This window comes from Microtus oregoni, unplaced genomic scaffold (genome assembly GCF_018167655.1).
Source record: "Microtus oregoni isolate MIOR12 unplaced genomic scaffold, Mior012 000009F_ref0000495, whole genome shotgun sequence".
Taxonomy (NCBI): Eukaryota; Metazoa; Chordata; class Mammalia; order Rodentia; family Cricetidae; genus Microtus; species Microtus oregoni.
The window spans coordinates 41259464-41282328 of record NW_024543068.1 but is presented as its reverse complement, the minus strand read 5'-3'; the positions used below and the strand labels follow the sequence as shown (position 1 = coordinate 41282328).

The window sequence follows — 22865 nt, the reverse complement described above, 5'->3', positions numbered from 1 at the left end:
TTATTGGCTATTTATATCTTATGGCTAAGTTTACTAGATTTGAATCAGCCCAAAAACATATTAGAAACAATTTTTTTTAAATATTTATTTATTTATTATGTATACAATATTCTGTCTGTATGCCTGAAGGCCAGAAGAGGGCGCCAGACCTCTTTACAGATGGTTGTGAGCCACCATGTGGTTGCTGGGAATTGAACTCAGGATCTTTGGAAGAGCAGGCAATGCTCTTAACCTCTGAGTCATCTCTCCAGCCCTATTAGAAACAATTTTAAAGCAGGTTGAGATCTTTTAGAATTTATAAACTAAAGCTAGTAACAATTCTAAATTTTTTAATCTATATCTACTTCTATTCGAAATATGTTACTTCTTATTTAAAGGATAATAAAATTCCAAAACAAAAAAAATAATAGATTAGGAAGGGAACTAATAGGTTTCAGTCTTCCTAGGAGCTAACTACCTACATTAAGATGTAGACGTGCACTGAGCTTGCCAGAGCTTAAGCAAGTTCCAGTACCCGAGCACTGACACACCACACACTACCACACACGAAATTCCTGTTATGAAGCTCAGAGGAGCACTGAGCCATCTGCAGATTATCTGTTCAAGAGGCATTCAAAAGAAAAACTGACCACCCCAAATCTACATAAGCCGAAACATTATTCCAATTTGTATTTATATGCTGAAATAACTTTTGAAGACCCAACATTAAACTATCTCTTCTGCTTCAGAGAAAGTCTAAGAAAAGGAAAGATTCAAAACATTATCCCAATAGTAAATAAAGATCTGTACTGCACTGGTACCAATGTATACTGAAATATCCAAATTACATAAGTATTTCATATATAGGTATGAGAACAATTATTATACAATAACATATTAATACGTTTTATCCAGAAGGCAGGTGAATCATATTTTGCCTTGACCACTGAATAGATGAAGTTTAACTAAGTATCTTTATAAATTTGTAGAACAAGTGAACAATGGATAGTTCTACCAACAGAGACTTCAGATAGCAAGGAGAGGACTGGAAGAATGTGGGACTATACTAAAAAGTGTGCATCGTTCATATTAGGTTTGAGAAAATGTCAAAAAGGTGAACAGAGATGATACCCAAACTATTTCTACACCCAAACACAGATTAAAAAGACAGGATTAGTAAAAATTACCTATTGTGGCTATTATATTTGATCGTTAAAAGCTCTCTGCGACATGTTTGAAGCCAAAATTGCACTGTAACATTTGAAGGATAAGAAACGTGTGTCTTTCTTGAGTTGTAAGCTCTGAAATGAAGATTCAAATTTGCTTTTTTGGGGGAAAGATTTATTTACTTATTATGTATAAAATGTTCTGCCTGCATGTATGCCTGAATGCCAGAAGAGAACACCAGATCTCATTATAGATGATTGTGAGCAACCATGTGGTTGCTGGAAATTAACTCTGGACCTCTGGAAAAGAAGCCAGTTCTCTTAACCTCTGAGCTATCTCTCCAGCCCGAACATTCTAATTTTCTCATGTGTTTGTATTAGCTGACTCCATTCAGAAAAGAATGAACTGTATCCCATGTCAGTAGCTAACATCCTCTTAGTAACCCACACACTTCAATTTATAACGGAAACTAACAAGAATAAGCCACCTAAAAAATAATAATGTTTTGATATCTTATCTGAATGGTGCTCTTGTTATCTCAACCATATTACATTTTACATTTTATCTCACTGCAAGCCTACTATGATTTTAGTTGTTTTCCGTCAACTATAGAATGCTACAGAAATGTTTGTGGTGACTTTCAAAGAATTTCCATTTTTTTTAAACAATATTAACTTATTTATTAAAGTATTTAAATTAAATTTTTTAATCACATTAAAGTAAATACTTTATAAAACCAAACATTAACTATTTTAAGTTCTATCTTCTTTGATTTTTATTTTTAGAGACATGATCTCTAATCCAGGAACACCACCAGGCCTGGCTATGCAGGGCTGAGGATCAAGCTCAGAGCTTCATGAACAGTAGGCAGGCACTCTACCAACCGAGCGAAATTCCCGAGCCCATGTTCCTTATAGCTCTTTAAATATTTAGAAACAAGAATATAAACATTTTATAGTTTTAAATGCTCAGTACAAAGGTCAAAATGAACGTACTTGCTTTGCACAGTTAGTCCTACTAAAGAAGGAAGTTTAAACTCCTCCAGAGGGTGGTAGACCCAGCACCCCTAAACAAACTAACTAAGAGATCAAGAAACTGTATTCCTAGTCTTTGCTCTATTGAACACTAATTCTTTTTTTCCTTACATGTCTTTAAATACAGTGAAAAGGCACTACCTAAATCCTGAGACTACTAAGAAAAAACACAGAAAATTACAATCAGGATTTACTGGTACCTTGACAACAATATACTAAGGAACAAGAGAAGGAATGTATCTTGAAGATATTTAGTACTAGTTTAATAATCATTCTACAATACTAGCAAATAGATTTTAATCAAAATCTAGTAAGTTTTTTGTTTGTTCATTTCTAAGTAAGTTTTTAATTTTTTTAAAAAATATTTATTTATTATTTATTTATTTATTATGTATACAATATTCTGTCTGTGTGTATGCCTGCACGCCAGAAGAGGGCACCAGACCCCATAACAGATGGTTATTGGGACTTGAACTTAGAACCTTTAGAAGAGCAAGCAATGCTCTTAACTTCTGAGCCATCTCTCCAGCCCCATTAAGTTTTTAATTTTTAGAAGGAGTCTCAAGCATGAAGTTCTGGTTGGCCTGGAACTATTAGGCTGACCTCAGACTCAGATCTGCTATCTCTACCTCCCAGGTACTGAGAATAAAGATGTAAGGCACTAAGGCCAGCTTCGTTTTTTCATTTTAATGTGAAATCATTATTATCAGTTCTAGAAAGGTCTGACATAGTCATGCGATTTACAAATTGTCCAAAGACAGAAGAAATAGCTGTAGTATCATTTAACACATGACCTCAACACCAAGCGTCCGAAGCCCCACTCACCATTGTGCAGCTCCCCTGTGACAGTGCCTTCTCCCTGAGGGCTGCCATCCTGATCTCGCCACTTCCAGTCAAGGCCTCTGATAACACGTGCTCCGGGAACCATGTACCTGAGGACTTGGGAGCGCACGAGGCGCCTCTGCCTTCTAAGATTTGCTTCTGCTTCTTTAGCTGCTTTCCCTACGAGATCAGAATTAGGGAGATAGAAGCCAGGTCACACTTTCAATAACCAGCTGTAAATACTTAGAAAAGTCTCGTGTGCTTTCATTACCTAGCTGGTCTTCACATACGCCGTTGACAGTGCCATAGAGCTCGAATCCAGAGAGCGAGAGGTAGTGCGTCTGTCCACTGGCATTCTTCCCCATCTGTTTGATCCGCACATGGCGCCACCCCTGTTTCTCATCCTTCGCTGGGTCAAGCGGCCAAGTTGCAGTTGATCTGTGGATGCAATAGACAGAAAGTATTTGAAAATATGTGATTTTAAAAAGATAGAAATCGCCGGGCGGTGGTGGCGCACGCCTTTAATCCCAGCACTCGGGAGGCAGAGGCAGGCGGATCTCTGTGAGTTCGAGACCAGCCTGGTCTACAGAGCGAGTTCCAGGACAGGCTCCAAAGCCACAGAGAAACCCTGTCTCGAAAAACCAAAAAAAAAAAAAAAAAAAAAAAAAGATAGAAATCACATGGAAAAAAAGTTGGAAGTGAGAAGGTTTTCTTACACAATAAAAAACTTTAGAATATCCCCTTAATACCCACTTAAAATTTGACTAAAAAAAAAAAAAAAAAAAGCCAGGCAGGGTAGCACATGCCTTTAATCCCAGGAAACAGAGGCAGATGGATCATTATAAGTTCAAAGCCAGCCTTGTCTACAGTGAGTTACAAGCCATCAACGATTATACAGTGAGAGCCTGTCTCAGAAAACAAAATTGATTTAAAAATGGCTAATAAATTAAATACGAAATTTTAAAAAATACTTAGTTTATAATGTGTCAAAAGATCTGATTTGCAAAATACATACAGCAAAGAAAATATTTAAAAGGAAAAAAATCTTTAAAATGAAATCTTTGTAAATTCTTGCCATTTTAAATGTATTTAAATTTTTTCTTTTAGAGAATTTTTATGTCTTTTTTTAAAGATTTATTTATTTATTATGTATACAACACATATATTTATTATGTATCCTCACATGCCAGAAGAAGGCGCCAGATATAATGATATCATAACAGATGGTTGTGAGCTACCATGTGGTTGCTGGGAATTGAACTCACAACCTATGGAAGAACACCATTGCTCTTAACCACTGAGCCATCTCTCCAGACCGAGAATTTTTTTTTTTTAATTTAACTTTATGTGCATTGGTGTGAAGGTGTCAGGCCCCCTGGAACTGGAGTTACAGATAGCTCTAAAGCTACTGGGAACTGAACCTCGGTTCTCCGGAAGAACAGGCAGTGTTCTTAACTGCTAAGTCATCTCTCCAGCTCCTAGAGTGTGTGAGTGTGTGTGTGTGTGTGTGTGTGTGTGTGTGTGTGTGTAAACATATGTGCAAGGACACTCATCTGTAGAGGTTAGAGTTCGGAGCTGTGGATTCTGTGACTCAGAGTCAGATGATGAGGCTAGGCAACAAAGGCCTTAACCCAAGGGCCACCTTGCTGGCCCCTACTGATACTTTAGCATTTTCAATACAGCCAGTATTTCAAAATGTCAATGTCTACACTACATATCAAGTGATTTGTTTTTACAAAGAAAATCTTGTTTCAATATTTCAAAAAACAGAGCTCTACAATACACAACTATAAAAATAAACAAGGCTCTTTACTGAGTTCCCCAATTTACAAAGACTCCTCAACTAACCCTGGTTCATTGAGACTGCAGTCATCAACATGGGTATACAGAGAAGTCCAGTTCTGTCCATCTTTGGATACCTGGAAAACCCAATTTCTCAGTGCAGACCTTCCATAGCCACGAGCATGGCGCAGTGTGTATGCCGATGGTATTACCCAGACACCTAGATCTATGGCAAACCAGGCATTCTTGTCATCGTTGCTGTGACAGTTTAAAGCTGAATTGTCACGACTCAGTATGTCTTCCAAGCGACCATATGGCAGGTTTCTTCCCTCTGATGACGTTACTACCACAAGTCCATACGCGGCAGGATTTACCCATTCATACGCAGTTCTATACAAAAATCAAAATTAAAAAAGGAGAAATCAACATTAATGCAATTCGCATTGGTTCACATTTGCTCTTAATTCCAGTCACAAACTAAGAATGACGGTGTACTCCTGGAATCAAGCAGAGGAGGACAGGAATCCAGGGTTACCCTTGACAACACAGCCAGCTGAAGGCCATTTAACATATAAGATAAATTCCTTCAGTAGAAGAACGTTCAATGCGTATCTAATAATTTACTCTCCCAGCTAAGCACTGTCATTTTAGCTGACAGGAAATAACTTACTTTGCATTTGTCCCAATCCAGTAAATGATTCCATTTTCATCAAAATCATGCTGGTGTCGAAATATAAAATTTTGGCCTTCTCTTAATTTTCGAACAAAAACAAATGAGGATCGGTCAAAATCATACCACTGCTTTGCTACCTAAATAAAGTAAACACACAAGACTGTCACCTTGAACTCCTTCTGAATAAACAGTAAGCCACCCTTTCCAACCTTTTCAAAGTCAGCTGTGTTATAACATGACATTTGAAAAATATCACCTAGCCAGGAGTTAAGCACGTGAAGACTATATAAAATAATAAAATGCCCCACAGACACAGAGCTCCACGATCAGCCACATGGTCGGCCTGTGCATTTGTTTCTGCAATGCTGGAGAACTGCACTCAGGACTTTACATGTGAACGATATCGCTCAGCCACTTACCAAAACAGAGTACATCCCAGATATTATTCTAATAGAAAAAAGTCCTTATTATAAAATGATATCGTAACAGTATACAAAAACATTTTCCATTCTCACTAGTCTCAAAAACCTTTAAAGTTATAGAACATTCAAATTAAGAAGCAGCTGTCAAGAGTGGGAGAGATGGCTCAGAGGTTAAGAGCACTGCCTGCTCTTCCAAAGGTCCTGAGTTCAATTCCCAGCAAACACATGGTGGCTGACAACCATCTGTAATGAGATTTGGCGCCCTCCTCTGGCCTGCAGGGAAACACGCAGGAAGAACACTATACATAACAAATAAATGAATTGTTTTTAAAAAAAATTTAAAAAGAACAAGCTGTCACAATTAGTTCTTTATTAAAAATAAAAGCTTAGGTATAGTGACTCACATCTGCAATTGTTCTAGGGCTTTTTTTGTTGTTAGTATTAAGATTTTGTGTACTTCTTCAATATCAGATGACCTTTAATAAACATCTTTGGGCTGGAGAAATGGCTCAGAGAATAAGAGCACTGGCTGCTCTTTCAAAGGTCCTGAGTTCAATTCCCAGCAACCACATGGTGGCTCACAACCATCTGTAATGTGATCTGTCACCCTCTTCTGGCATGCAGGCATACATGGAGGCAGAATGTTGTATACATAAGAGATAAGTAAGTAAATAAATAAAACAAACATCTTTATGTTCAAGGTGCTGGTAATACTATTTTCTAAAGTATCTCTAAAAACAGAATCACTGGGCGCAATTATATTACCATACTCTGTATATGCATTTTCTTTATGACAAACGGTTAAAGCAATGTGGAGAACGCCCACTTGAGAAGACCCTGCCAGGTAGGAGCTCACCATTTTCAGCAGATACTGTTCCAGAGACTCAACTGTAGCCAAGGGCTCCATCTTCAGCATTCTGCCAGTCCGATCTATCAACGCAGTCTCACCAGGGGCACGTTCCAGCCGGAAGCGTAATCTTCTTGTGAGTATCTACACAGAAATAATCAACAGTCGTCAGAAAACATGCGTCTCTGTTAGAATAATAAAAATGATTCACAAACAAATAAGTTTATTAAAAAGTACAGTCATAATGGGAGGATAAAGCCAGAAGTGGTGGCATATCTGCAATACCAGTGGTTGGGAAAAAGAGGCAGGAGAATTGCCATGAGTTTGAGGCCAGACTGGGTGACCTACAAAATCAGGCTTCAAGAAAATAAAGGAAAAAAAGAATCCAAGGACTTAGATCAATAAATGTTTCTACATGACTTGTAAAAGGTTTAATGATTGACAGTGATTATCAAGGGGAAAAGTAACTTACTAGAATTTCCAAACTTCAAATATATTATATATCTATATCTATATATGCTTATATATTTTATATTTACTTATAAGTAAAATTACAAAGTACATTCACAAACAGAGTCAGGTATGGTGGTGCATGCCTTTAATCCTAACACTAGAGAGACAGAGACAATCAGATCTCTATGAGTTTGAGGCCAGCCTGGTCTATAGAGAGATACATAGTGAGAACCAATCCCCCCAAAAAACAAAAGTAGATGAAATATATAGCTTCTAAGTCATATATTACAGTTAAGAAGCTAATCAACTTATTCCTTTGCAACCACACCATGTATAACCCGAGGCTAGTGAACCTTTCATAGTGTCCGTCATTTATTATCTGTGTATGTGAGAGCGCACCCTCGCACAGTGGAGATCAAGAGGACAACCAATTCACAGGCGTAAGCCTCTCTACAGCACATGCATTCTAGGAATCAAACGCACATCAAGCTCGGCAGCAAGCACTCATTGGCTCTTTAAGTTAGGTTTTTGTTCTGGAAGCTGCAATGTGACACAGTGAGTCACGCCAGAGACTCCTTTGTCCAATCTTTATTTCTAAGTGTTCGCTGCAGAGTCTAGTTCGAGGCCTCTGGTATCATTACACCACCAATGCTAGATCCTCACTTTGTGGAGATCCTGCAGCTCTGGATCCGCAGGGCATAGATGAAGTAGGAGGATGGGTACTGGGGACAGCTCTCCCATGCTCACAACACAAGCTGGCTCACCTACACCTGTGCTAACAGGGTTAGCTTTATGGTGGTGCCCTGCTGAGGTGCAGGGCCTGCTGTCCTGTCACAGCTAGTGGCTGTCAGGGATAGCCTTGCACCTGCCTCAGGCGTTGATGGTTGGGTGAGGGGAGCGTTTCCTTTTTAAATATTTTATTAGATTTAGTTATTTGGTTGGGGTGGGGAATGTGGTAGTCAGAAAACAACCTGTGGGAATCAGTTTTCCTTTTACCATGTGGGTCCTGGAGAATTAACTCAGGTTCCCAGTCTTGATGGCAAATGTCTCTACCTGCTGAGACATCTCTCAAGCTCAAGAAAGTTAGTTTTCAGTGTTAGCATCGAGAACTTAGACTCAGTTGAAGGAGAGCCTTCACTGAGATGTCTAAATGAGTGTGGCCTAGAGACCGCTCACAGGGGATTGTCTTAACGGATAGAAAAAGAGCTGGCCCAGTTGTGGCAGCAACACTTTCAGAGTGAAGGAAGCTGCCTGACTAAGCAGGCAGGAGCATGAGTGCGAGAGTGTGAGGGGCTGTGACCAGCCGTGCCAAGGCCCGCTTCTGAGACCACCCCCCAGGGTGGACTGGAATCTGGAATCATAGTCCGTTATCCCTTTCTCCCCTAAATTGTTTGCAATCAGCTAACTGGAATATCTCACCACAGCAACAGCTGCTAGGATACCAGCATCTAATAAACTTAAAAAGACAAGGTAATTTTTTGTCTGACACATTTTAGTATGAAACCAATTTTAACAAGGTTTGTTTCTGCATAATCTAAAGTCTTACAGAAACACTGGCTACTTGTATATTCGGCACATTTCTGATCTTTCTTCTTTGGGTTTTATACAAACTTCTGAAACGAAAAAACATACAGGGCTGGGTTGTGGCTCAGCCAGTAGAGTACTTGTCCTGGGTAATCCCCAGCACCACAGAAACCCAGCGTGGTGGCTCACACCTGTCACTCAGATCAGGAGTTCAAGGTCATCCTCACCTACTTAAGGCCAGCCTGGGTTCTGTGAAATCCAGTCCCAAAATCAAACCAACAAACAAAAACACTGAAAGAGTATGAAATAAAAGACACTGGGAGACATTAAGACTATCTGCTGCTCTTCTAGAGGACCAGGGTTTGTTCCCCAGAACACACATGGAAACTGACAACCCTCTTTAGTTCCAGTTTCAAGGAATTAAACACCCTCCTCTGGCTTCTGCAGGCGTAAGACATGCACATGGCACACATAGGTGCAGACATAATACTCATATACATTTAAAAAAATTTGAAGACATTGGCACTCCTATAATGATTACAGAAAGTGAATTTCTAATCTTTGAGACTATCCTCTGTTGGGAGCTGCAGGCCCTCAGACTCTGAATCTTCTATGACCCCTTGCCTGCTGAAGTAAACAGTTTGTTTTCCTGTGCTTGCAGCTGCTCTGAGCACAGAACCCTCATGAGTTCCTGATAACAAAGAAGTGGTTTCTGTTGGGCTTGCAGTAGAAAATCCACAGAGCTAGGGCTCGGCCATCAGTCAAGGAGAGCACTATATCCGCTGTCTGGGAGTATAATAAAATTGGCATTCTTGCTTCAAGAGTGACCAACGTCTCCATGTGGTCTTTAATCCGCAGCCCTTGCCTGACCACAGGTACCACAATCCTTCAATTCACTCAGGAAGGATAAAGCCTAAAAACAATGGACAATATATTTGTCCCTAGAAATCATATCAATAGCCGGGCGGTGGTGGCGCACGCCTTTAATCCCAGCACTTGGGAGGCACAGGCAGGCGGATCTCTGTGAGTTCAAGACCAGGCTGGTCTACAAGAGCTGGTTCCAGGACAGGCTCCAAAACCACAGAGAAACCCTGTCTCGAAAAACCAAAAAAAAAAAAAAAAAGAAAAAAAAAAAGAAATCATATCAATGAAACACAAAGAAGTCCTCCATCTTTTTTTGTATTTTTACAATCATACTGAGAAGCCTTGGAGGGATAAGTTCTTCAGTGTTGGAGTCTAGTGACTTTAGTAACTTAAGCACGTTTTGTCTTTTATTTTGTTTTGATGAAATATGATCTCTATGTAACAAGTGAGTTTTTGCAAGTTACAAAAACTTCTCTGGCTTTGAGTAGCCGTTGCTTTGGTAAAGTAAATCATTAGCTCATTTATAAAAGCCAAATTTGAAAGAAACTACTCCATACACTGTAACTATTCCATACAGAATTAGCTAAATAAAAGCACAATTTATTATTAAAGAAGGACCTTCTAGGAAATACTAAAGTAATTCACATAGTATTGTGATACAGATCAAGGCTTTCATCAAGAAAATGTGATTTTTTGTTTATTTGGTTTTTCTTTTTGGCCATATCCAGATTTTAGCTATTAGCAAAAGAATGGAAAGAATGATTGGGACATATCATATCTCTAAAAGAGAAGAACTATGCCATAAACCCATGTGATTAGCTGGGGTGATGATGGTACATGCCTTTAATCCCAGCACTTGAGAGGCAGGGGGAATCTTCTGACTGAGTTCAAGGCCAAACCTGGTCTATAAAGCTAGTTCCAGGACAGCCAAGACTATACAAAGAAACCTTAATCAGAGAAAACCAAAAGAAAAAAGAAAAGAGAAGAAAACCACATGATTAATAAAAAGAGGAAAGGCTTTTGAAGGCTCTAATCAATGATAAAGAAGGATATGAGGAAGGTGAGCACATGACACATATGTAATTCAAGCATCTGAAGAAAAAGACAGGAAAAACAAACACTCATGGACCTCAATCCAGGTCTCACACTTTCAAAGATTTATTTATTACGTATACATTGTTCTGTCAGAAGAGGGCACCAGATCTCATTATAGATGGTTTATGAGCCACCATGTGGTTGCTAGAACTGAACGTAGAACCTTTGAAGGAGCAGTCAGTACTTTTAATTTCTGAACCATCTCTCCAGCCCCAAAGAAACTTATTTTTGCAGTGGACGGAGATTAATACACAAAGAACCACAAGTGACTAAAGTACAGAGACTACCAGACTGTGGAATGCTAACCCCAAGAAGACATCTATTATCACTCCCAGTCAAGGCTCAGAAAACACGGAAGAATACAGGGCAGAAAGACTAGAAGACACAGGGGTCAGGAAGGACTAGGAAAGACACTTGTGGACATGACAGGCAATTGTCATGAACAACCGTGGTTGCTCCATGCCACGTACATGAGATCAAGTCAATACTCCAGCATGGAGGGAATGGGGGGTTCACAAGACCCCACTCCTAGTTGGGAAACTACCTGTCAACAACTATGCTGGGATAGGGCTGCTGGTATGCTGCCCATGCTACAGTGGTCAGCTCTATACCCACACGTTTGTGGGTAAACGGCACTATTCTCAGGTCTAGATATGACCTTGAACTCACTGAGGTCCGCCAGCCTCTCCCTCCCAAGCCTTCCCAAGTGCTGGAATTAAAGGCTTGTGCAGCCACCACCACCCAATCACTAAAATGATTTTTAAAGAGTTTAATTTGAGCAAAGCAGTGGTGGCACACAGCTTTAACCCCAACATTTAGGAGGCAGAGACAGCCTGGTCCACAGAGTGAGTTCCAGGACCACCAGAGCTGTCACACAGAGAAACCCTGTCTCAAAGAAAACAAAACAACACAACAAAAAGAGTTTAATTTGAACACATGGGTTAGGAGGAGCTCAAAGTCATTCTCAACTACACAGTGAGTTTGAAGACATCGTAGACGTGAGACCCAGTCTGAAGAAAAAGAAAAACAAGCCTCCGTCTTTAAATACTTTCATTTTTTTCTTTATCTCAACACAGACAGCCAATAAAGAGATGTGATAAGACATCAGTCTGAATGTTTGTGCAAGTAAGCAGGAGCTGGAAGGTGATGAGGTGAAATCAGAGATTAGAAAGAAGGGTAAGCATGGTGACACGTGCCTGTAGTGCCAGCAGCAGAGGGACAAAGGGGCGGGGGGGGGGGGGTCTCTCTGAGCTCCAGGCCAGCCTGGACCTTATCTCAAAAAGAAAGGAAAGAAAGATAAAAAAAATACAGGAATGTGTTCATTCTCCTTAGCAGTGGAACACGTGGTTAGAGGAAACCCCTTATCAGACACCAAATCTGCCCATGCAGTTATATACAAATGTCCAGCCTCCAAAACTGTGCTACTGTCTGCTCCTTATATCTTGTTTTTTTCTTATAGCAGACCAGGCTCAATTTATAATTTTTAGAACATTTAGTTAGATTTTTCAAGTTAAAAAATGGGACAGGGCAATTCAATGCCCTCTTCTGGCCTCCTCTAGTACTGCATGCATGTAGTTCATTTACATGAATGTGAAACATTCATACACATAAATCTTTCTTTTAAAAAAATCAAATGGTTGGGCTGAAGAGATAAGCGCACAGGCTGCTCTTCCAGAGGTCCTGTGTTCAATTCCCAGCAACCACATGTTACCTCACAACCACCCGTAATGAGATCTGTTGCCCTCTTCTGACCTGAAAGCATACATACAGGCAGAACATTGTATACATAATAAATAAATCTTAAAAAAAAAAATCAAATGGCATTTCAATTAGAAATTTAAAATATGCTTAAAATTTTCTTAATCCAATATAAACAAAGGCATGTATTAAAATAAAAAGGAAGTATATCATTGTTCCTAAATGCACTCAGTTATAAAGGGCTGTTTCACGGTTACCTGGAGGTTATATGTGGATCCTGGTGTGTCATACAAATGGAGAGGTAGTCGTTCAATAGATTCTAATACAGCTATTAACTTTCGAATTAATGCAACTGCGGGTCTGCTGTGAAGACAGAATGAGAGCGTTTATGTAACTGTGTGCAAATATTCATATAAAAGTCTCAACTACCAAATTCACATAACCCTCAGCTCTCTGTATCAGACAATTTCTGTATTAGACAATTCCTTGCTTACAGCTAATTATTTGTGTGACCAATCAGAAGGTCAGACAATGACGTCCAGCAGCTGGTTCTCTCACTCCAGCGAGTGTATCCAGGGATTGAAATCAGATCCCAGGGGCTGGAGAGATGGCTCAGTCGTTAAGAGCATTGCCTGCTCTTCCAAAGGTCCTGAGTTCAATTCCCAGCAACCACATGGTGGCTCACAACCATCTGTAACGAGGTCTGGTGCCCTCTTCTGGCCTGCAGACATACACGCAGACAGAACACTGTATACATAATAAGTAAATATATATATATATATATATATATATATATATATATATATATATAAAGAAATCAGATCCCAAAGACCTTAGCAATCATGAGCAGTGGGAAATACTCCAGAGATATTCTCCTAACTCAATTTCTTTGCTTCAGAGTCACACACATGGGCTAGAGAAATGGCTGAGCAGATAAAGTGATGCTCCTGCAGAGGACTTGAGTTTGGTTGCCACACTCACACCTGGGGGCTCACAACCACCTGTGCAGCCAGCTCCAGAGGATCTGATGTCCTCTTCTGACCTTCGAAGGAATCTGTGCTTATATATACCCAAAGATAAGAGACTAATGAAATTCTCAATTAAATACAAAGCAAATGTAAAGTTAACTATTTAGAGAGCAATAATATGTGCTACATTTAGGGCAGTAACATTTTCTTTTCTTCGTCTTTTCATTTGGGGAAGTGTGGAGAAAGGGTTTGGTAAGGCACCAGTGCTCAGCTCTCTTGCCTCTGCTTCCTTAGTGCAGATTACATACATGTTGCCACTACACCTGGCTGAACACAGAAACATTTCAATTGCTACCCACAAAGATACAATATACACTTCAGTGAAATGTGACTTATTATAGAAATTCCACAACATTCAAAAATAGAAAAAAACAGTACAATATACCATAAATACCCCCAAAATCCAGCTTACACAATTCACCACTAATGGCCAACCTGCTTTTATTTATACACCCAGAAGACCGCATTCCATTCTATTTTGAAGGAAATGACAGTGCGTAATTTCTTCTAGAGGGATTTTAACTATATGTCCCTACAAAAGGATAGAGTATCCATGTCACAGGTAAAGAACTAACAACCAGCCAATAATATCACCCATTTAACCAATGCTCAACTGGTGGGAATTCTTTATTTAGTCAGGTTGGTCTTGAACTCAATCCTCCTGATGCCGTCTCCTAAGTAATAGGATTACAAATGTGTGGTGAACCACCACATAAAGCTTTTTATAACTGTGGAACAGATGCTTACTATGTAGTCCATGCTGCCCTCAAAAAGCATGTGGCTGACTGTATCTTAAACAGCTGCTGTCCTGACACAAATGGCTTACTTTCTTTTACTAGATTCAAATAACATTTCAATTTTTTCATTTACATTTTTCAAGCTACTTTCACTGAGTAGGGTGATTGCCTTGTGCGGAAGAACATATGTATTTCAACTCTGCACAGCATAAACATACTGTACAGCCTCTGGAGTTTACCTTTCATCGTCTTCACTTTCACTAAAGGCTGTTTTGAAGACATTTATTCTTTCTACCAGTTGACTACAATCTTGCTTCATATCCAAATCTATGCTCTAGAGAAAAACAGAAAGTAGGTAAAATAAAAGCATATTTATAGACTTTAATTTATCAGAAGCGATAAATTATAAGTTATCAATACAATTTCAGTAAGCTCATTACTCATTCAGGCTTTCAATTAAAAAAAAAATTCCTGCAGGCTCAGTAGGCACGCAGGTATCTCTGCAGGCCTGACACACAGGTGTTTCTCTGTAGGCAGTGATCGACAAGCAGGTGTTTCTCTGCAGGCAGTGATCAACATGTAGGTGTTTCTCCACAGGCAGTGATTGACACACAGGTGTTTCTCCGCAGGCAGTGATTGACACGCAGGTGTTTCTCTGCAGGCAGTGATCGACAAGCAGGTGTTTCTCTGCAGGCAGTGATCTACATGCAGGTGTTTCTCCGCAGGCAGTGATCAACACACAAGTGTCTCTACAGGCAGTGATTGACACACAGGTGTTTCTCTGTAGGCAGTGATCGACACACAGGTGTTTCTCTGTAGGCAGTGATTGACCACGCAGATGTTTCTCTGCAGGTGGTAATGGAAAAGAGGGTGTTTCTCTACAGGCAGGATCGACATGCAGGTGTTTCTCTGAAGGTGTTAATCGACAAGCAGGTGTCTCTCTGTAGGCAGTAACTGACATGCAGGTGTTCCTCTGTACACAGTGATTGACACACAGGTTTTTGACTGTAGGCAGTGATCGACAAGCAGGTGTTTGACTGTAGGCAGTAAATGACACACAGGTGTTTGACTGTAGGCAGGATCAACACGCAGGTGTTTGACTGTAGGCAGTGATCGACAAGCAGGTGTTTGACTGTAGGCAGTAATTGACACACAGGTGTTTGACTGTAGGCAGGATCAACACGCAGGTGTTTGACTGTAGGCAGTGATCGACAAGCAGGTGTTTCTGTAGGCAGTGATCGTCATGCAGGTGTGTTTCTTCACTGATGTCATAAGGGGGTCACCAATAATGTTATTATTAGTGCTTTCCAAAGTAGACCCAGTAACTTCAGACTGTATGAGAATCAATCATTTCCATTTTCACTAAACTACTTCAATGAGTTTAGGGAAAAAAGACCACTAAAATCAGGGCTTCATAAATATTAATTAGTGACTTTTACCAATTACTGCTATAATTTCTGTAAATGAAAATACAAATGGTAAAACTTATGAATGAGACCCACTGAAAATAAAGACTTTAAAAAAATATGAACTTTCCTTTGAACAACTGCAGGAAAAAAGAAAAAGAAAAAAAGGAAATATGAACTTTATCACCAAATAAAAATAAAAGATTTAAGCTGGATAGTGGTGGCACAGGCAATTGGGAGGTAGAGGCATCCGAGGATAGAGAGAAACTCTGTTTCAACACCCCACCCCAAGAAAAAAAACAAAGAAACTCTGGAAATTAAAGTGAAAATCAGGAGTGAAGGCACACACCTTTAATCTCAGCACTCAGGAAGCAGAGGCATATGGATCTCAGTGAGCTTGAGGCCAGCCTGGTCTACAAGAGCTAGTTCCAGGACAGCTAGGACTGTTACACAGAGAAACCCTATCTCAAAAAACAAACAAACAAAATAAAACTGGAGAACTTAAAATCAAATAGGTTCAAATACTTCATTCAATTGGCTTTAACATAATCATGTAACTTAAAGGGAAAGTAATCAGAAATATTAACATTTAACATTCACTTAGTTTTAAAATATTTCTTAAATAACAATACTTAAAGTCAATCTAGCAAAAGCATTAACCACACACATCTTTTGAAACTTTATTATGTTTTTGTTTTCTAGTACTAAATAAACTTACATTATTTAAAACAGTAAGAAGAGCCTGGACTAAACCACTACTACACATTTCGTATGGTGAAATTGTGTTCTCATCCTTCAGAAGTACAATTAGGTTTTCTAAAGCTGTCTTCATTAAATCTCGCCAAGTGTTTTCACCTTCAATACACTGAAAGAAAAAAATAATGAAGACAATGTAAAAACACAGCCCTTAGGAAAATAACATATGCCACGAATCACCACAATAATGGATTAAAATTACATTGCATTAAAGCTCATATTACTAAAGCAAATTATTTCTAGTGAGTTACCAATATTTGTTTGTAAAAAGCCTACTTTAAATCTTTTAGAGATTTTTGTAAGAAAGTATTTTATTTATGTGTGTGGTAGTGGTTAGGAAGCTTGTGTGCTGGGGTCCGTGGAGACCCAGGGCTTAAACCTCCCCAGAGCCAAATGAAAGGTGATTGTGAGCCACAGAACCTGGGTGCCAGATTATTTTCCCCCTATTTTTTTCTTTCTTTTTTTTATTTTTTTTTTATTTTATTTTATTTTTTTTTTGAGACAGGGTTTCTCTGTGTAGCCCTGGCTGGCTGTCCTAAAACTCACTCTGTAGACCACGCTGCCCTTTTACTCACAGAGATACACCTGCTTCTGCTTTCCAAGTGTTGAGATTAAAGGCATGCGCCAATAGCGCCTGAGCTATCTCTGGCCCTAACATTTAGGCTTTACTAAGTCATACAGTTCCTGTTCAATCCTGCTACACCACCTCATTTCTGCTGAAACCTCCCTGATTAATGCAATACTGCAAAACATCCACATACAATGTGAAAAGAAACAAACATAGCTTTGGGCAAGCAAACCGTTTCAGGGACAGTGAAATTTTATCCTCATATAATTTTCATGTAGCATCAAAGTTTCCCTCTTTTTGAGGGTATTTTTGAGACAAGGTTTCTTTGTGTAGCCTTGACTGTCCTGGAACTACCTCTATATATCAAGCTGGACTTGAACTCATTGAGATCCACCTGCCACTGTCTCCAGAATGTCTTTTTGAAGATTTAACAACATAAAACCTGGGGTCTGGAGAAATGGCTCAGTAGTAGCACCTATTGCTCTTAACCTGGGTTCACTTCCCAGCACCTATGCGGTGGCTCACGACCACCCATAACTCCAATTCCCAGCACCAATGTGATGGTTCATGACCACCTATAACTCCACTTTCCAGCACCTATGTGGTGGCTCATAACCATCCATAACTCAGCTCTAGTTCTACATGCAGCTTAAGACACTCATACACATAAAACTAAAATATATTCTAAAAATTTAAACATAAAAACTACTCTTGCTTCATAAAACCATATTGAATTTGATTTGTGGGCTATAATTTCCTGACTGTTACTCATTACCCAGAACAAAAAACGATTCTGGTGAGTAGCTGGGTAAGAAAAGGAGATAACACGAGGCAAAATTCATTATTTGTCTCAAAATCAAAAGACTAAGACTAACCATATAAACCTATAAAACCCAGTACTTGGGAGGCAGCGAAAATTATGAGTTCAAGACTATCATGAGGCATGCAGAAACAGTTGATCTCAAAAAGAAAAAAGGTAAGTCAGCCACGGTGGTGTAGGCCAGTGGTCAAAGAACCTCCTAAAGGTTGATGCAGCCAGGACAGCCAGGGATACACAGAAAGACCTTGCCTCAAAAATAAAGAAAGCAGGGGCCAGAGAGACCCAGGTTCATCTCCTAGTACACACATGGTAGCTTACAGCCATCTTTAGCACCAGATCAAGGGGTCTTCATGCTTTCTTCGGGCACTGTGTGCACCAAACACAACAGACATATACATGTAGAAGAAACAAACACATAAAACAAAATCTGAAAACAGTTTAACATACATGTCTATTTGTATGAAGCTCCCAAGATGATTCTAACTGTGTTGCTATATTTCTAAGTGTTACCACTACTCCACGAGGCATGCTTTCAACAGCTTTAAAGTGGTCATCATACAAATCTCGAGCCATAGTTCGTACCTATCAAAGTAAGCAAAAGAATTATAAATTCACCATAATTATCTTTACCAATTCTTCTCCTCATTCTCTGCCTACCTACCTATCATCTATATCATCTATCTATAATCTACCTATCTATTTTTTTTTTGTTTTGTTTTTTTGTTTTTTGAGACAGGGTTTCTCTGTGGCTTTGGAGCCTGTCCTGGAACTAGCTCTGTAGACCAAGCTGGTCTCGAACTCACAGAGATCCACCTGCCTCTGCCTCCCGAGTACTGGGATTAAAGGCGTGCACCACCACCGCCTGGCTCTACCTATCTATCAATCATCTATTTACCTACTTGCCTACCCTACCTATCAATCATCTATCTACCTATCAATCAATCATCTATTTACCTACCTACCTATTATCTATTTCTCTCGGGCACTCATTCACAAACCTTCAGGAACTAAGACTACTGAAGCTATGGGTATGTAGCTCAGCAATCTGCCCAACATGAATACACAAAGTTCATTCTCCACCATCACCAAAAAAAGTTGTCCTACATCAACTCCTACATTGTCATTATTCTCACGGGTTCTAATTGCTGAAAAGATAGATCAGATTTTAAAGGTTTACTAAAGTAACTTTAAAATGTTCAAAGTACCCTTTCTTTTCAAAATAAAAGTAACTTATTCATGGTTAACCAATTAGAAATACAAATAACACCACTCCCTCACTGTAAAAGGGAAAATCAAACCACTTATGATTCTAACAACCAAAGCTTACCTTTTTCACATTCAGGGATATAACAGGCTTTTAAATATTACACACATATCATATATATTACACTCACAAATAAATTAAAGTTACAGATTATACCATGAGAAGAAAAGATCTGTCCACTGAGTATTAATGATTTATCACTGAAGTTCAAATGAAATTACCTGAGAGAACAACCAATAATACTACGGCAGCCTGATAAATTTAGTACGTGACACTATTCACAAATGTTACACTGTTGGGCAGGTGGTGACACACGCCTTTAATCCTAGCACTCGGGAAGCAGAGGCAGACAGATCTCTTGTGTGTTCATGGCTAGCCTAGGTCTACAGAGTGAATTCCAGGACAGGCTCCAAAGCTACACAGAGAAAATCTGTCTCAAAAACAAAACAAAATAAAACAAAAAATCCCAAATGCTATACTGTTGAATTTTTTTTCTTTTTCTTTTTTGAAATAGGGTTTCTCGAGACACAGTTTTCTCTGTGTATCCCTGGCTGCTCTGGAACTAGCTCTGTAGACCAGGTTGGCCTTGAACCCATAGAGAACCACCACCATCTGGCAATGATGAACAGTTTTAGAGATTATGTAAATTATTTTAATGAAACAAATGTTTATTTGTACAATTAACTAATGCAAATTTAGGGTTTTTATAATTTGATTTTAATCACAACTCTAATGAAATAGAAAACAAAATATCTTCAAGTACTTCAAGTACTAAAAGATGCTCAGATAATAAAATAAATATTAAAAAAAAAAAGATGCTCAGAGATTAAGAGCACAAAATGCTCTTGTAGAGAACCTGACTTTGGCTCCCAGCACTGACACTGGACAGCACTGTGGGATCTGATGCTGTCTTCTGACCTCCATGAAAATCCACACCACACACAGGTGGTACACGTATGCACACAAATGCACACACATACCAAAAATATCCCTGTTTTTTTTTTCCAAGACAAATTTCTCTGTGTGGCCTTAGGTAGTTTCAGATTCACAGAGAGCCACATGCCTCTGCCTGCTGAGTAGAGATTAAGGGCGTGCACCAACACACCAGGCTTAAAGACCTTAGAGGAACTTAATAACAACTTTCTATTTCATTTTGATGTGAATTTCTACATTAAAATTTAGCAAGACCTATGATTACACTACCTAAAACAATATTAATAATCTAATAATAAATCTGAGGTTAGAACTAATAGTTAAAATTACCTTTGCTTATAAGAAATATATTTTGAAATATACTGTTGGTATGTGCTGAAGAACCAGCATTCTGCTAAATATATATACTTCATAGGCATGGCGATGGTATGAAATCAACAAATCACATAAACTGTCTTTTAATAGAAACACAAAATAATATCCCATGTGCCAATTCAAACACATCTGTAGATGATGAATGCTATAGTCATTTCAAATTCCACTTAGTCTAATAGCTATCTTGAGTCAGATCTTCTTCCCTCCCTAGACAGAGTCTGACTACATAGTCCTGGCTGTCCTGGAACCCTCAAAGAGCTCTTCCTGCCTCTACCTCCCAAGTACTGGGACTAAAAGTGTAAGACACGACTCCCTGTAAGATATTTCTTTCTAAAGTGTTTCAAATATATTCTAAATTGAAAGGAATATCTGACTTTATGCTATTTTAAAAAACACATACAATCCCAGCACTCGGAAGGCAGAGGCAGGTGGAGGCCAATCTGGTAAAGCTACAGAGAAATTCTGCCTCAAGAAACCAAAAACACATGCAGAAGCAACCAAAAATGGTTCACATAGCTATAGAGGATCCCTATCTATTTATCCATTGGGGTGTGTGTGTGTGTGTGTGTGTGTGTGTGTGTGTCTGTGTGCGCGAGCACGCGCGCCACCACTGCCCTGCAAAACTCGGTTATTTTGTTTAAGTTCCCTTCCCTACTCTCGAGTACTGTATTTGCAAAGTATTTTCTAGGCCAGGCATACTGGCACATGCCTTTAAATCTAGCATGTAGGAAGGTAGAGGCAGGCAAATCTTTGAGGGTTGAGATCAGTCTGGTTTACACAGTGAGTTCCAAGTCAATTACATAGTAAAACCCTATCTCTAAAGAAGCAAAAACTATTCTGTATCTTGTATCTGTCACAAGAAAATATCCAATCTGAGACTATTTTAATTTGCTTTTTAAATATGCCAAGTGCAAGAGCTGGTAAGTTAACATTATACTGGCCTTATTTTACTTACTGATTTTTGTGGTACTGAGGACTGAACCCAAGACTTCACATGTAGCAGGCAAGCACTTTACTATTGAGCTATCCCAAACCCTCTTTTTACTGTGAGATGGAGTCTCACAAAGTTGCACAGGTGGCATCAAACATACTCTGAAGCCCAGGCCTGCCTTGAATTTGTCAATCTTCCTGCTTCAGCTTCAGTTATAGGCCCACACCACTAGACTTTACAACTAGCCATGCTTTCAAAGAACAATACATATCTGATAAATAGAATATGAATACTATGGGTTTTTAACACAATAATGTGCTTGCTTCCGGTGGTCTGGGCTCGTCTGTGGGTGGCGCTGAACCGGGTAGGTGAGTGCTCTACACTATACCCGTGGACTCTGGCTCTGACGTCCTGCGTTCAGCCCTTACACCAAGCACTAAAACTATCTGAATCCAGAACCACCATCACAAAGTATTAAATCAGGATTAGGAAGTAAAGTGATCATCTTTTAGTTTATCACTTAGCATGGGTGTGCATGCGTGTACCGTGGAGCTCATGTGGAGGAGACAACACTTGGGACTTGAGACTTTCCTTCCAGCGTCTGAGTTTCCCAGGTCAAACCAAAGCTGTTAGGTTTGGCAGCCAACACTATTACCCACTGAGCCATTTCCCTGGCCTAAAAAATTAAAAAATATTTAAACACTGAAGTTTCACTTTTTCCCCATTTCAATTTCCATTGGTTTTAATGTTGGTGCATATATACAAATATTATGCAAATAATTAACAAGGGTAAAAGATGTAACTAAAAATGGTTTTTTTGGAGTCTTAAATAACATGTTTAATCTTCCCAGTGCTATCAGCTGCTCCTCAAGTTTCCACTGAGCATAAGGGGAAACACACTGTACAAATATACCTTTTGCTTTGTTTTTTCCAGCTTGGATTTTAATTTTCTGCCTCTTTTGCCAGTCCAGCCAGTCACAAACTCTGAACCTGAGGGAGGGAAGGCAAAGCTGTCAGAGAACACGGACGCGCTGCACGACACTCCCACACTGCACTCACTCACTGCAGCGCTCGCACGGGCACACTTACCCAGAGACGTTTCTGCAGTAAATGAATGTTTAGTTCCTCTGTTAGATTCAAACACAAAACCAGGCAAATCTTCTTTTAGTATTGTAGCTTGCTGACCGTCAGAGTTATGAATAGCAATTTCTCCTTCCTTCAAACACGTCACTGACCAGTTCCCTACGCTGAGTTTGGTGGGCCCTGGTGCTGACAGTATAGGCTGACTTGAAGTAGATGGCTTCACTTGGCCTCGGGCTCTTTGTAACTTCTCTAAGAATTCACTTCTGCTTTCTGTAAAGACAAAAAACTTGTTTATTAAAAAATCCACCCTTTCAAATAGACCAGATTATTGAAATGTAATTTTTATAAAGAACTAATAGAGTTTTACTCTTCAGAGTCCTCTGACTGGTCTGACCTATCTATATAGGCTCAGGCTTGAAGCAACTCTACAGAGGTTTTTATTTTTTTATTTTTTAATTTTTTTTTTTTTTTTTGGTTTTTCGAGACAGGGTTTCTCTGTGGTTTTGGAGCTTGTCCTGGAACTAGCTCTTGTAGACCAGGCTGGTCTCGAACTCACAGAGATCCGCCTGTCTCTGCCTCCCGAGTGCTGGGATTAAAGGCGTGC

The 22865-nt window shown here is 39.3% G+C and overlaps 1 protein-coding gene across 5 annotated transcripts in view; it reads right to left on the bottom strand.

The window, feature by feature from the left end:
• Positions 1–22865, bottom strand: part of Hectd1 (HECT domain E3 ubiquitin protein ligase 1) — a 91681-nt gene that overhangs the window by 30321 nt on the left and 38495 nt on the right. For 4 of the 5 annotated variants that reach the window (XM_041658719.1, XM_041658721.1, XM_041658722.1 and 1 more), the window contains 11 exons: positions 22268–22531; positions 22092–22168; positions 18123–18257; positions 16250–16396; positions 14365–14459; positions 12618–12723; positions 6736–6870; positions 5455–5594; positions 4851–5174; positions 3274–3440; positions 3006–3182 (listed from right to left, as the gene is read on the bottom strand). In XM_041658719.1, the coding sequence (XP_041514653.1) occupies positions 3006–3182; positions 3274–3440; positions 4851–5174; positions 5455–5594; positions 6736–6870; positions 12618–12723; positions 14365–14459; positions 16250–16396; positions 18123–18257; positions 22092–22168; positions 22268–22531 (1767 nt within the window). The remainder of the gene's footprint in view (positions 1–3005; positions 3183–3273; positions 3441–4850; positions 5175–5454; positions 5595–6735; positions 6871–12617; positions 12724–14364; positions 14460–16249; positions 16397–18122; positions 18258–22091; positions 22169–22267; positions 22532–22865) is intronic. The other variant, XM_041658720.1, reaches the window with a different exon arrangement.